Source organism: Phoenix dactylifera, chromosome 11 (genome assembly GCF_009389715.1).
Source record: "Phoenix dactylifera cultivar Barhee BC4 chromosome 11, palm_55x_up_171113_PBpolish2nd_filt_p, whole genome shotgun sequence".
Lineage (NCBI taxonomy): Eukaryota > Viridiplantae > Streptophyta > Magnoliopsida > Arecales > Arecaceae > Phoenix > Phoenix dactylifera.
In genome coordinates, this window is record NC_052402.1 from 10,297,375 (window position 1) to 10,310,899 (window position 13,525).

Here is a 13,525-nt window from a genome sequence, read left to right on the forward strand (position 1 = left end):
CTTGCATTCCATTAAAAGGACTTTGCATTCCACTAAAAGGACTTCAACATTTTGATTTCAAGACAAGCATCCTTGATTCATTCCCCCGACATTATTTTATTATAGACTCCAAGTTTGATTATAAGTAGCCCTCCACCTTAATCCTTCTCTGTGACTTGGAAATATAAGAAAATTCATTCCATTCAAGAGTTCTATGTATTAGAATAACCTGAGATAGAAGAAGAGGTTAAGTGAGACTCCCTTTTGCCAGTATAAGTTGGCCTAGTTAGCGACCTACGTAGCAACATTCAAATCTCTGTATCTACCGAAACCATCAAGTGGGTGATTTCAAGTTGTCATTATCTCAATACTCAAGAATTTCTTCTTCAAAGGCTACCAAACTTGCAGAATTATAACTCCTCTTCTTCTTTTAATTTATATATGATTGATTTACAATGCCAAGAGATTGCTTTTGGGCATGTGTTGATGCCAAACTCCTTCCACATATGTAACCAAAGCAAGAGCCTCCTAACGGTGCAATGGCTTAAAAATGGGAATTACTATATTTCATTTTTCTTTTAAAAAATCATCCAACATTAACATATAATTTACGCAAAATCAAATACAAAGATAATAAATCTAGAATCTCAAATTAAATAGATGCATCATAAACTGTTAGACAACTTATGATAGTTTTCGTATAAAAAATATTACATGAGAGGAAATCTTTATAGCATTACTGTCATTGATGTATTTGATGATAACATGATAAGAACATACATCACTTATCAAAAGACCCCAGGTTAGAAACCCTGAAGGTTATTCTATTTTACTAATAAAAATTCAAAGCATTTAAGGGGTCTGCAAAGTGCAAGTCTAAGGCTCCCATGTCTCAAAGCTACCTTTAACAAAATCATAATGCCCTCCAAACAACCTGAGAGTCTTCTTCTCTAACCCTTCCTTGACAAAGGGGTAGGTCAGCAGGTTTTGGAGAGAGACGTTCACGGCCTCCTATTCAAATTTTAAAAATTTCAATGTAAGTTAGTGAACCAGAAGTAACTAAGGTTGAGTACATATAAAATAAAAACTTTAAAAATGGCTACTTTTGTCGCGTGTTAATATATTAGGTTTTAGGGATGTTAAACCAAATGGTTATTATTGAAATCCAGTCAAAACTCGATTTGATTTCAAATATATGTATGTGCTCTCTCACACACACACACACACATAAACATAGAGTAGGAGAGAGAAGTTTGTAAGAAAATCAACATGATCGCTATAAGCATGTTGTAGATCAAGAACTATATAACCAACAAAGGAGAGTAGGAATATTAACTCAAGATTTATAGTAGCAAAACGATCAAAGTTACCTCCTTGATAACAACTTATGTTGGACGGATTTAACATTTCACGGTAATTTTGATAAAGTTAGTTATTTAGCATTAAGTTTATCCCTTTTTTGCAATGTCATGTGTGTATGGTACTCATATATTTTCTTAGAAAAGATGAGATCTTATACTCTTTTATCCTTACCAACTAAAACTGGAATGCCAACTAACTAAATGAAAAAGTGGAATTGTATGCATACATAATTGTTAAGTGAAAATAAAAAACCACAGACATGAAATATGCAATTTTATGTCTTGAATCTTTCAAAAAAGCATGGTCAAATTGCTTGCAAATCATATGCACTATTAGCTACGACACAAGCAAAAGGGGACATGTTGAGTGCATGTCTTCTTTGTGGAGGTGTTTTCCTTATATATGATAAAGATTTGAAAGTTAAAACAGGTTTTAGTCAACAACTTTTAAATAAAGGATAAGTTTTTTATAATTTCATTTTGGATTAGTAAAACAATTAGACATGGTAGAGTGCAGTTCATCAATCTTCTCTAAAGGTGTGTTTGGATACCTGTTCTTAGTGTATCATTTAATGGATTTGCAGTTACAGGGAAATAAAATCTTATAGTTGTTTTCTTGTAAATGAGAACTATAACTATATTTCCTTGAACTATGAAAATAGTGTAAAATATGTCTCTACCAGCCACTATCCTTGTTTGGACTTAAATCCATCATAAAGATGCCTCTAAAGCTTTTTCCAATTGCATAGTTTGTTTTATGATAAATTAGACTGTAAAATAAAATACTGTATGAAGATCCAACGTAGTTTGACTTATAGGATTTTGCTCTATTTATAGCAATCAAAATAGAAGACAAGGACCTTCTCCTGTAATTGGTGGGCTTATTTACACATGATAACAAGTATTCAAACACTGTCTTAGATAACCAATCCGCATTGCAAGCTCTGAAAAGCACACCAAGGTGAGATTCGCGTTGGCCTATAAGTTGAAGTCCTCATGCTATGTCAAACCATCATATCAATAAAAAGAGCCAGAATTACATCACTCCGCTTATCATATACTACATCAAATAAAATAATCGAGTCATCCAAAAGACATAATTGAATATCCATTTTCCCTCTTTTCCTGTTAAGATTGAAAATTCTATATCTTAAATTTTCAAAATAGTTTAATGTAAGAAGAAGCGCTTCGAATCATTGCTGTTTAACTCCAACCTGTTCCAAAAAACTTAAGATATTTCAAATATTATCCAGCTAGTGTGATTTTAGTATTTGCTAATGCTTAACAAATGTGCCTTCCCCCAGCACAAGATCCCACCTTCAAAACTAACAGGACAAATCACATTGGGGAAATAGGGGATTCTAATTTTGCGTACCTTTTCACATTGGGTGCACTGGTCCTGGAAAGGCAAAGTCGCGTGCTGTGCCTTCACTTTCTCCCTCGCTACAAGGCCAATCTTCACCCAACTCTCTATGAAGTCACTGCATATTTTTTTTTAAAAAAAATGTTAGATTATAGCGTAAAAGGAATTACAATTTACAAAGACCTTTCTAAAAGAAAATAGAATCTTCCAAAAGGAGAAGAACGTTCTGAATCACGTCCGTCCAATCAGTACGTTACCGCAACGCGTAATGACCTCGCTTCTGATATTCACGGCCGTACATTGCTTATCTGACGTCCGCGATTGAATAATCACATGAACGTACCTTGGAGGGACGAAGTATGATGTTTACACCGAAACCTCCGAGCTTTCGGGAGGGGAGGATTCGAGAACGGAACTTGGGAATACGATGAATACCTCTAAATATAAAAAGATAAAAGCAATTAATTTGTTATAGGAGGAGGGTGATCCTCACGTGCTGGTGGTCCCGTCATCCTTGATGGACATGAGCCCTTTGATCCCACCACAACGGCTGTGACCGATCACCACGATGCTGTCCACCTGCCCAAATCCCGATCAACCGTTCAATAACAGGGGCGTGCAATAATCAATTATTTTTTTAAATGAAGTGTGTATGCATGCCATAACACAAGCTAGCAAAAAAAATAAAAAAATTTTACATAAATACTCTTCTAAATATTAAATTTTGTATAAATATTCTCCTAAAATTGATATTTATATGTATATCCTCATAAAACACTTGTTTTAATATTCTATTTTTTTTTAATTTCTTATTTTTGGATATGTACTTACGCCGTTAAAAAATTAACAGTTTAAATTAAAATTACTAAAATATTCTTAATGGATGGTACACGTGCAAAAAGAAATATTTATAAGGCGATACGATGGAGGAAAAAAAATATAATTTCAAAATTTTATTTTATTTTTAACTAAAATAAATATGGTTTTTATTAATGGTGTTAGAAGAACTATTATATTTGGAGCATTTGCACAAAAACAGCATTTTATGAAGGTATAAAAGTAAATATAAATTTTAAAAAAGTATTTGCATAATTTTAAATTTTTAGAAAGATATGCATGCTAAAAATCCTTTAAAGAAAAATAATATAATAAGATAATTAAGATTGGTGCTGACCTTGAGATGGAGGACCGCATACTCGATGGCTGCCCCAACGCCCGCGTACTTTGTCTGTGCGGAGAAGAACATAACGTGGGGCCATCAGTGGGTGATGGTGGAGAGGATCAGCAAACGGAGGGAAGGGAGAGAGAGGGGGTGGGAATGATACCGGGTCGTAGGGTGGGACCATGCTGGCGATGTTACGGACGGTGAAGGCCTCGCCAGGCTGGAAGTTGAGGACCACGGAGGGGCACACGCGGGAGTCCGCACACGCGAACACCATGAACTGCATCGCACCACGTTCTCGCTCGATGAGTTCTCAAATTAAGAACGCACTCGGTCTTTCCTAATTTTAACATTAACGCCGCCATTTCCACTAGGAAAATTGAGATGACTCTGGAATGTAGACACCTGCCGCCCTAAGAAGTCTTAGAACTCTGGACTCTCGTACACTAATTACATTAGCTAGAATCGAGGAAGAGCTGTTGAGGACCATAATAAGGACATTTTGTTTCCAACTTTAGTTTTGATGGCCACTTTATATTTAATATCTCAATAGTGTAAAATAATAAATTTAAATCCTTTCTAATTTGAGTTGAACCGGAGAGGTCCAATTTCAAATCATAGGCCGTCCATGTATTGTGAAATAGCTTGCAAATCATTCATCTATTGTAAAAATACTAGCAAATAGGCATATGCAGTCCACATCATAGACCGTCCATATACGCTCAACCATCCTGTGATTGAGTGGAGTTTGCAGGTCATGTAATGTGAAATATAGAGGTCTCCCTCAATTATGAGCCGCTCTGCAATACAAGAATATCCTGTGATTTGGAGCTAAGCCTTTTGGTTTCGACCTAGAATTGAAGAGAATCCCAACTCAAAGCAATTCTTAGTATATATAAAAGATTGAACCAATGATCAAATAACAGTCGAGCAAAAGACTGAATGTTAAGTTTTTCTATCCATCAGAATCTCACCTTAGGGCTTTGACCCTCTGCAAGCTGACCGAAAAAGTCTGGCTTCTTGCTGCGCAACAAATTGAAGAATGAAATGTTAGACTGAAATATCATCCCGCACAACAAATAAGGATAGATTTGTTACTTTAAGCGGCATTTGATCTTAAATTACAACAACATGCAACTGCAAGATAATGCTATCTATATAATTTATTTCTTCCATCTATTAACCACATAAAATTGATAATTTATTTCTATTTATTATATCTATTATATAATATTAAAATTTATATCTATTATATAATAGATATATAATATAAAATTAATAATTTATTGACCACATAAAATTGATAAATACTAAAGTGTTATTATGTCCACCGGATACGGCAATGGCTAGAAGGGCCAATTTCGTAATTCAGTGACTTACTCAAAGACCTCCTTCTTGAACTGCTCAAACCCGGACATCATCCTCTCCACCGGTTCCATCTCCTGCAAATTTTCAGAAATTAGGAAAAAAAATCAAAAACATCAATCAAATCGAAAACTTTATTTAAACAGTACATGGATGGTTTCCCTTTTCTCCTCCTGATTCTGATTCACGTAAAAGGAAACTAATTTAAGATACTGATACTCCTTTTTATCGATAAACTAAGGAATCGCGTAAAAAAACTGATCCAGCGATAGCGACAGGAAAAATTCTAATCCCCAAGGAAACAAATAAAATGGAAAAGAGATCTTATGAATCTTCTGATCAGAAACGGAAATTCAAGTCAAAAATGCGAAATCAAATGATCCAAATTCCAAGGTGTAAATCGTGATAGAGAGAGAGAGAGAGATGGCGATTCACGGAACCTTCCGTTTCCTGGATGGCTTCTGCTCTGAAGTCTAAAAGAGGATATGCGGATGCTGTCTCTCGCCATCTCGGCCGCTTCTTTATAAGCGTTCTCTCTTTCCAGCTTCTCTACTTTCGGATGGCTCGCAGGCACAAGATTAGTAAAGATATACCTCGCAGGTCAGAAGCGGCCGCTATGTTCGCAGTTTTTTATCCAGGTAATAATTTCCAGATCCATACGGACGCAAATCTATATCTAGAACGTTTCTGCACCAATGGTGGGTCTATAATCTATCATCGTTATAAATTGATTTTGAAGTAAACTATAATTAAATTGAAAATTTTATTGAATTCATAAATCATGATAATATAACCAGCAAAATTATAAAATTACAGGCAGGATTAGGTCTACAATCATAAATATTCAAAAATAGTTTTGTAGTAAATTTGCCCGAATCACATAGAAAGAAAAAAAAAGACCAACTAAAAAGACATATTAATGACTGTTTCTCTGACCCAATTTTTGTTTATCTTTTTCATATTTTTTGAGTAATAGAGATACAGAAGAGTCTAATTAATGACAACCATTTTATGTTTAATTTATATTTACTTAAAAATTTATATTTAATATCAATAATTATTTTAATTTAATTCTTGATTTGTTTATAAGATTGTACTAAATAGGAGTAACTGTGTACGAAAAATAATTTCCATTGCATATAAAAAAAAACTACAAGTTTGTGTAGAAGGAGCCCAAATCCAAATGCGTTAGGTTGTTATATTGTTCTTTGGCCTGGAGAAGAGAGGCAATTCACTACGTCTGGTAGTTGGCTCCATCCTGCAGGCAAAATTGAGGGCGCGACATTCGGCTTGAATCACGTCAAGGCGTGGGGAGTATGCAATCGCCAAATATCAGTTTCATCATATTAAAATTTTCATGTACTAATGATAAACATCTTACAATACGTAAAAATATTTGGAGATCATTACAACGACTATAATATTGCGTAACTATTTCACTACAGGGAGTAGAAATAGGTGCAACTGAGGCAGTAATATACAGGGATATATAAGTGGCCCAGGTTAGACTTTCTCTACCACATATTGGATAGTTCCATTAGGTCAGGCCTGCCAAAATGTTTGACTCGTTGGCATGATGGAGATATCTTGCAATAATATCACGCCACTTAGTTCAGCTTTCATCACTTTACAAGTCACATATGTTATTATTTTGATGCGTGAAACTGTTACACTATTTAAACCGGAAATAATAGCTGGCTAGAAATCTGACCTAAGAAGCCCGCTGTATTGATAAACTATATATTTGTACTAAGGACTTCTTTTATTTCAATTGTGACTGTTAATGCATGAAGGTTATTAGTGTAACATTGCAAACAGGGCAATAGCCTAGTGATTTCACTGAGAATTTAAGTCATTTTTTCATCATTTTTATGAAAAGGTCGCTCGTATTTTCATCTCGTATTTTTTAAAAACTAATTAAACAAATAAAGGAATCATCATTTTGATTTTTCCTCCCTTTGACACAATGTAGATTTGAAAATTGACCATCAAGTTGACACTATGGATGAGATATACATTTGAAGCAAATAAAGCCATCAAATTTAGCACCAAATAGAATTATCATGCATGGTCCGAAGATATCACAATCATAATCTTCCAGGGAACCTCGACCTCACACGTTAAGTGCATATTCATTTTATTTCCGACGATGGTGTCACACTATACTTCCCTTTGTCATAATAAATACTTCTTTTCAAATGAGCATGCTTGCATTCCAATCTCGTCCTTCACTCCCTTTGCATAAGTCATAACATAGAAATGAAATTATATATAAAAAAAAATCAGGGAAACAATTTCCGGTGCTTGAGCCACGGTAATCATGCACTTAGTACCACTACCAAACGACTTGCCCCAAATAGCTTATGAGAACTCGTGCGGGTGTGTGTTTAGTCGTACATCGATTATTCGTTAGGTAGATCTTAGATCCTAGGTTACCTTTCAGCTAGCTTTTTTGGATAAGATCCTAGGTTGTTACATAGCTCCACAACGTTCTACGTTATATTGATATTTCTAGTCCTCAAATCTTTTTAGTTAGTAACATTACTCAAGCATGGGAGGGGGCAGATCCTTTCTAGCACGTATCACATATATATGGAATGCTCATGTTGAGAAAGAGAGAGAGCAGAGATATTACCATGGCAGTGGCAATGGTGGAGGGGGCAGCAAAGACAGGAGAGTTCCTGATGAGGCGCAGGGTCGAAGGCGAGGGAGACAAAGAGGAAGGGGTGAGGCTGGAGACAGAAGTGGGTCGAAAAGCAGCTGGTCTCCGGGAGTTGGCACAAGCAGGAGAAGCAGGAGCGGCTCAATATATTTGGGATCTAAGGCGAACTCAAAGGCCCCAATATAAATGCATTTAGAGGCCTCAATGCATAATTAAGGAAAGAGATAATAAATTTCTTTAGGTAAGAGATACGTCCCAACATAAATGCATTTGGGGTCTCAATGTATTTATAGCTATAAAGATATGTAGCATTTATAACCATTGATGGGGAAAAATGGATCGTCCAGCTCACAATAATGGGACCACCCAATTTCAGCCAGATAAATCCCAGCACCGGTTGAGCCGGACCTCGGTCCCGCTAAAAATCAATCCGAGCTCGAACTTCGTCAAGGGCTCAGCCGACCTTAGATAGGTCTCACCGCTGTTACGCCCTGCACCACCCTTTTCTGACGCTCATAGCATGGCGCCCCTTTCTGTGGGACAAGGCCGTAAGAGAGAAATTGTGATCTACGCACGATGTAAAGCACGTGCGTACTCCCCCAAACCGGACAATACCTTGCTCTCCGCTGGGCCGCTTCATTACTCTCCATAGACACCGTGCTCTGGCCGAGCCCGAGGCGCCCTTATATTCGCCGACACACCACCGACCGAGCTCGGGTTGTCTTATCCAATAATGTGCCCCGACCCCTGAGCTCGGGGGCGCACTACCAAGCACACTTTGGGATCAGCGATCCTGGGCTGACCTCAGCACCCGACAAACTAACTTTATCAAACACATGATGCGACCTCACCGAGCTCGGCCATGCCTATGGCCGCCTCCACGAGCCTGCCTGCGCCCGCCCACGTGGCTGTATATCGCGATGCCTCCACGCCATGCTTTGTCCGTTGGCCAATGGCAGTCAAGGACAACGCCATACCGCTCCAACCATGTCCTGCTACGACTGTCAATGCCCTATCGTTCACAGGAACAGACTGCGCCATGCGCCCGAAGCAGGCTCCAGCCACACGCCATCTGGCTTAAAGCCATCCCCTCTTATGATGAGAACGAGCCACACATCCGCCACCTGGACATCTCAACAGGGACTATAAATAGCCCTATAAGGTAACGTGAGAGGGACTTTTGGAAATCCATCCTAAATCCACTCTAACTTGATCGTCAGAGAGCCCTTACCGGAAACACCGGTGAGGCTTTTTGCATATACACTGTTGCGCTGGTGGTGGCTCTCATCCTCTTCCTCTACACTCCGGCAACTCCTTCGACTCCTCCCGCATGGTCACCGTCGGGCCAAATTTGAGCCACAACAACTATAATAAATGCGTTTGGGGCCGGAGTCTTAGGCAACTGCCTCAGTCGCTAAGGGTTGAGCCAGCCTTGTAGTTGAGAAGAACTGAGTGGAAAATGATACAGTTTTAGTTAACAACAGTGACTAATATTTTATACATACATACATACATACATATATATATATATATATATATATATATATATATATATATATAGAGAGAGAGAGAGAGAGAGAGAGAGAGAGAGAGAGGAGAAACAACAGTGACGTTAGGCTGTAATTTTGATTTAGATTTCTTTGCAAACTAAGTTTTGGTTTATATTGATGAGGGCAATCGGATTTGTGTGGTTCCTATTGATAGTTTAATATTTAAGAGGGCTGAAATGGATGCGGGGGCTCCATTTCTTCTTCTGAAAAAAAAAAAGGCAGTCTCCAATCAATTCATTAAGATAATGAAACGGTTAGCCTTGGCCTATGGTACTAATTAGCGCTAAAACCAAATCAAATTTTTAACAGACTATTTTCCCATATTCAAATTAATCCCTAACAAAAATGTTATGTACCTTGTATAATTATACAAGTAAAAAAATAGTAACAACCTTAATTCCCCTGAAGAAAACCAAACACCACAAATGTTTGAAATTCTCTTTGATGATGAGTTGAATCATCACCCAGGCAACATGGTAATTTAAAGCACGGTTCTGCATGCCAGAAACATCTTAGATTTTCTCTGATAAGGGTACGGTGGAAGGAATCTTCATGTGGTTCACACAAGTTTCCATCACCTCACCAGGTATGGGATATGGTTGTTGAGGATAATATAGAGGCTTTAACAGGCACCACCATGCCCCTTCAACAAGTTGTATGACCATTCTAATGTCCACAGATGGAAGAGGATGAGGTTTTGCAGATAGGCTCCCATGGCCAGAAAACTGTGGACCACAAGATCAATGCGACTCTTGGGTTCAAATCATAGGTACCATTTCCATATACCTTCTTAATATCATAGGTATATATATATATATATATGAGTACAGGCTTGTATATCCCTACAAATATCTCTCAAATACCTATTCACATGTGTCTGTCAGCAAAAGCTACGGCCAGAATGGCCAGACAATTAATCTATATGCAAGAGCGAAATCTACCAACAGATACAAATTCAGCACTCACCTTAACAGGGCAATGCATATAAATCAATCCACAGGGACCAAGTGCCACAGAAAGCTCATACTTTTGCAGACTCCATAAAGAATTTGCACCTCAGCAGTCTATTGGAGACATGGAGCTCTCTGATCATCCTTCAGCGCCAACATGCTAAGCAATTACAGCGATGCCAGATGAAGATCATTGGGAGAAATTCAATGAGATATTCAAATTTCGAGTACATGCGATCATCGATGGATAAAACTAAATGAACTGGGGAAAAAAGGGAATTAATCTTATGCTTGCTAAGAAATGAATGCTTTACACTACTAAATGCGTTACAATTTTATAAAAAATGATAGAGAACATACCCTTTTGTATTTGCTGATCCTTTGTCCTCCAAGGCATGAATATTTTCTAGCACATAAAACATGTCCTGTGTGCGGCCGCACATCTGCCATTCACCCTCTGTTGAGATTTGTGCAGTGAAATGATCTTAAGCTGATTTAATGCTCAACACAGGGTGAACAGCAGATGCACCGCTGTGCACAGTATCTTTACGTACCAAAACCTTGCTACATGCCAATAGGCACAAATGAACACGTACGACCATGTACTTTGGACTTCTCCAAAGTCTCCTAAGAGCATGTCCATCGCAGGACCGAGCTCGAATCATCTCAAGGTTTGTTCAACCATGCATGGAGCCGTGAGTTGCACGGTTGAGGTAGAGAGGTGTGAGAGCTGTCTAATGGAGCAAGGGATATTGGAGAGGAAGGGAGGAGGGAGGGAGGGAGAGGCGAACAAGATCTTGGGTGTAAGTGGGGATGTTTAGTGTAAGAAGTTGGACATGATGTGCTCATTCTGGCGACATCTTGGAGTGCAGCTGGGCTTTGCGGTTGGAAAATTTTTAAATGCAAGAATAGCTATTAATAAAACCCAATTTTGCAATCTCAAAGCTTGTCATGTATGGCGGGCAGCCAGAAGTGTAAACTTAATTTTCAATTCGTGCATGGTGGACCTGAAACCACACTCATTTCATTATGAATAGTGGGTATTAATTCCAGAACTTTGAACTTAAAAATGTACAAGTGCAGTCTATAATCAGTATGCTAGTAGTTGGATAAGATTCACTTTGAAGAGGGAGACATGTATTACTCATTATGTACATTTAGAATTTTGATTAACATGGTCAACAGTCAAAACAAGAAGTTTGCATCTTCATGTTAGGTTGGATGGTTGGACTTTTTGAGGTGTTGTAATGAACATCGATTCATCAAATTGAACTTTAGGTTGGACCACTGAGTTGCGCTAGGTTTGAGCTTTGCGTTCAATGTATTTAGGAGTTGTTTATAATGATTCACGCATAAATTGTTTTAAAACTGCATGTGATCACTTGGTTAATGTCCTGGATATGTATCCAACACGGCCCATTACTATCCTTTTATAAAAATGGTTGGCTCCAATTAGACGTGATAATTTTTAACTGGAACATGCCAATTTGTTCGAAACAAACAGATTTAGGAGAATTTTTTTTCTATAATTTGTTTTTTTTTCAATTCATTGGGATGAACCTAATTATAAATAGAATACATTTATGTTTAATTCTTTGCCTGGATAGGTGGCCATGAATGAACAAACCCTTATCCACAAAACCTTTAGGATAGTGACAATTGTTTGGCGAGCTGTGTCTCGGTCAAGGATTGATTGAGATGATTAATTAGGAGGACTACATAAAACAAATGGCTGAGAAACAAAAAAAATATATTGAAGAAAAAAAATAGAGGGGATGACATGCTCATGCTTTACCATCTTTTATTCTCCACTTGAATTTCTTCAGTTTGTTATTTCATTTTGTTTTGATGTTCCATTCAGAATCTCTCAATGATCTATACTATATAAAAATAATAGTTTGGAAATCAGGGAGTATTCTCTCTTAATTCTGTTTGTCGTATTTCTTATTGATTATACGCTCTTGTTTATCTTAAAAATATATTAATTACCTCCTAACTTTTGGCCTATGTCACCTTTACGTTTTTTTCTAATCAAATCGTACATTTCTTATAAAATACCCAAACGGATTAGACTCTTTATATTTTTCTTATCCATCTTTTATATGGATTAGGCTCTTTGATTTGACTAAACTGATCTCTCCCTTATATATATATATATATGGGTTAGAGTATATACTTTACATTAACTTCTTGAAAAATAGTATACTACAAAAAATCTTAGAAACCAAAATTTATATATTATTATGATCTCGAATCAAATAATCAAATATGTATCAAATTAACGATTCTAATAGCATGATATTATATTTTACTATGATCTAATTATCAAAATCTAGTGAAGTGGAATTTATTCATATTTTAAGATGTTTAAATAATGTTCTATAAAATAATTTTTAATTTATATTCTCTATCATGTATTTTACTATACTAGTATAGATGATGATGCTTATTTTTGCATTGATTTGATGCATGGACTAGAGATTACTAAAATATATATGAATCTTGGTTGTAGGCATTTCTTATAGTGTATATAATATTTATGCTTCAGATTTTGAATTTGGATAGCCTATTATAGGACTTACACCAAGTGTGCCGTCGAACTCTCTCTCTCTCTCTCTCTATCTATATATATATATACACATGTACATGAGAATTATGTCTCCTCTCTATTCATATAGTGATGGGTACCTATTTCAATTGCTTGGTCACAAGTACCTTTGGTAATAATGCGGAAAGCGGCCGTGAGAGCCATGATTATTAGTTGTAGCTAACTTTATAAATTTTCTTGAAAATAAACATAATAGTGCAGGGCTATTAATAAAATTGACCTACTTTCATATCTGATTAAGCTGTACTATATATTACTGGAGGAGTCGACGGGGTCAAACTTTCAAGGTGCTTGTATTCCAACAAAGAGGAGCCATGCTGAATAGGAGACCAATTGTATTTTGGAAGTATTATAGCTATCTACCCTGCATAGGAAGAGAAATAATGTTCTTAAGGCTGTTGGAGGTATCCTTTTGACATAATTTTCACCATATAATTTTTTGATTTATTTTTTGATCACATCCAACATTAATTATCCTATAAGCACTGTTATATGTACCAACTATCATAAGCGCACTCTCTTCCT

General features: G+C 36.8%; 1 protein-coding gene across 3 annotated transcripts; it reads right to left on the reverse strand.

The window, feature by feature from the left end:
* Window positions 1-613: 613 nt before the first annotated feature.
* LOC103719435 (carbonic anhydrase, chloroplastic-like) lies at window positions 614-11,261 on the reverse strand. 3 transcript variants are annotated; one of them, XM_008808675.3, is made up of 9 exons: window positions 10,753-11,175; window positions 10,409-10,552; window positions 5,246-5,307; window positions 4,840-4,888; window positions 4,029-4,145; window positions 3,878-3,931; window positions 3,197-3,282; window positions 2,716-2,821; window positions 614-990 (listed from the first exon to the last, which is right to left on the reverse strand). In XM_008808675.3, the coding sequence occupies exons 2-9, from the start codon at window positions 10,424-10,426 to the stop codon at window positions 856-858; spliced, it is 627 nt and encodes a 208-aa protein (XP_008806897.2). In that variant the 5' UTR covers window positions 10,427-10,552; window positions 10,753-11,175; the 3' UTR covers window positions 614-855. The 3 variants fall into 3 exon arrangements, with proteins under 3 accessions (XP_008806897.2, XP_008806898.2, XP_008806899.2); XM_008808677.3 differs by lacking the exon at window positions 614-990 and adding an exon at window positions 2,314-2,554 and having other exon boundaries at window positions 10,753-11,261; XM_008808676.4 differs by lacking the exons at window positions 10,409-10,552; window positions 10,753-11,175 and adding an exon at window positions 5,671-5,798.
* Window positions 11,262-13,525: the final 2,264 nt, after the last annotated feature.

Excerpts from the sequence above, each read along its gene's own strand:
- LOC103719435 (XM_008808675.3), bottom strand. Across the intron at positions 4,889-5,245 it reads TTCAAGAAGGAGGTCTTTGA|CAAGAAGCCAGACTTTTTCG; the intron begins GTAAGTCACTGA and ends TTTGTTGCGCAG. Across the intron at positions 2,822-3,196 it reads GATGACGGGACCACCAGCAC|TGACTTCATAGAGAGTTGGG; the intron begins GTGAGGATCACC and ends AAAAATATGCAG.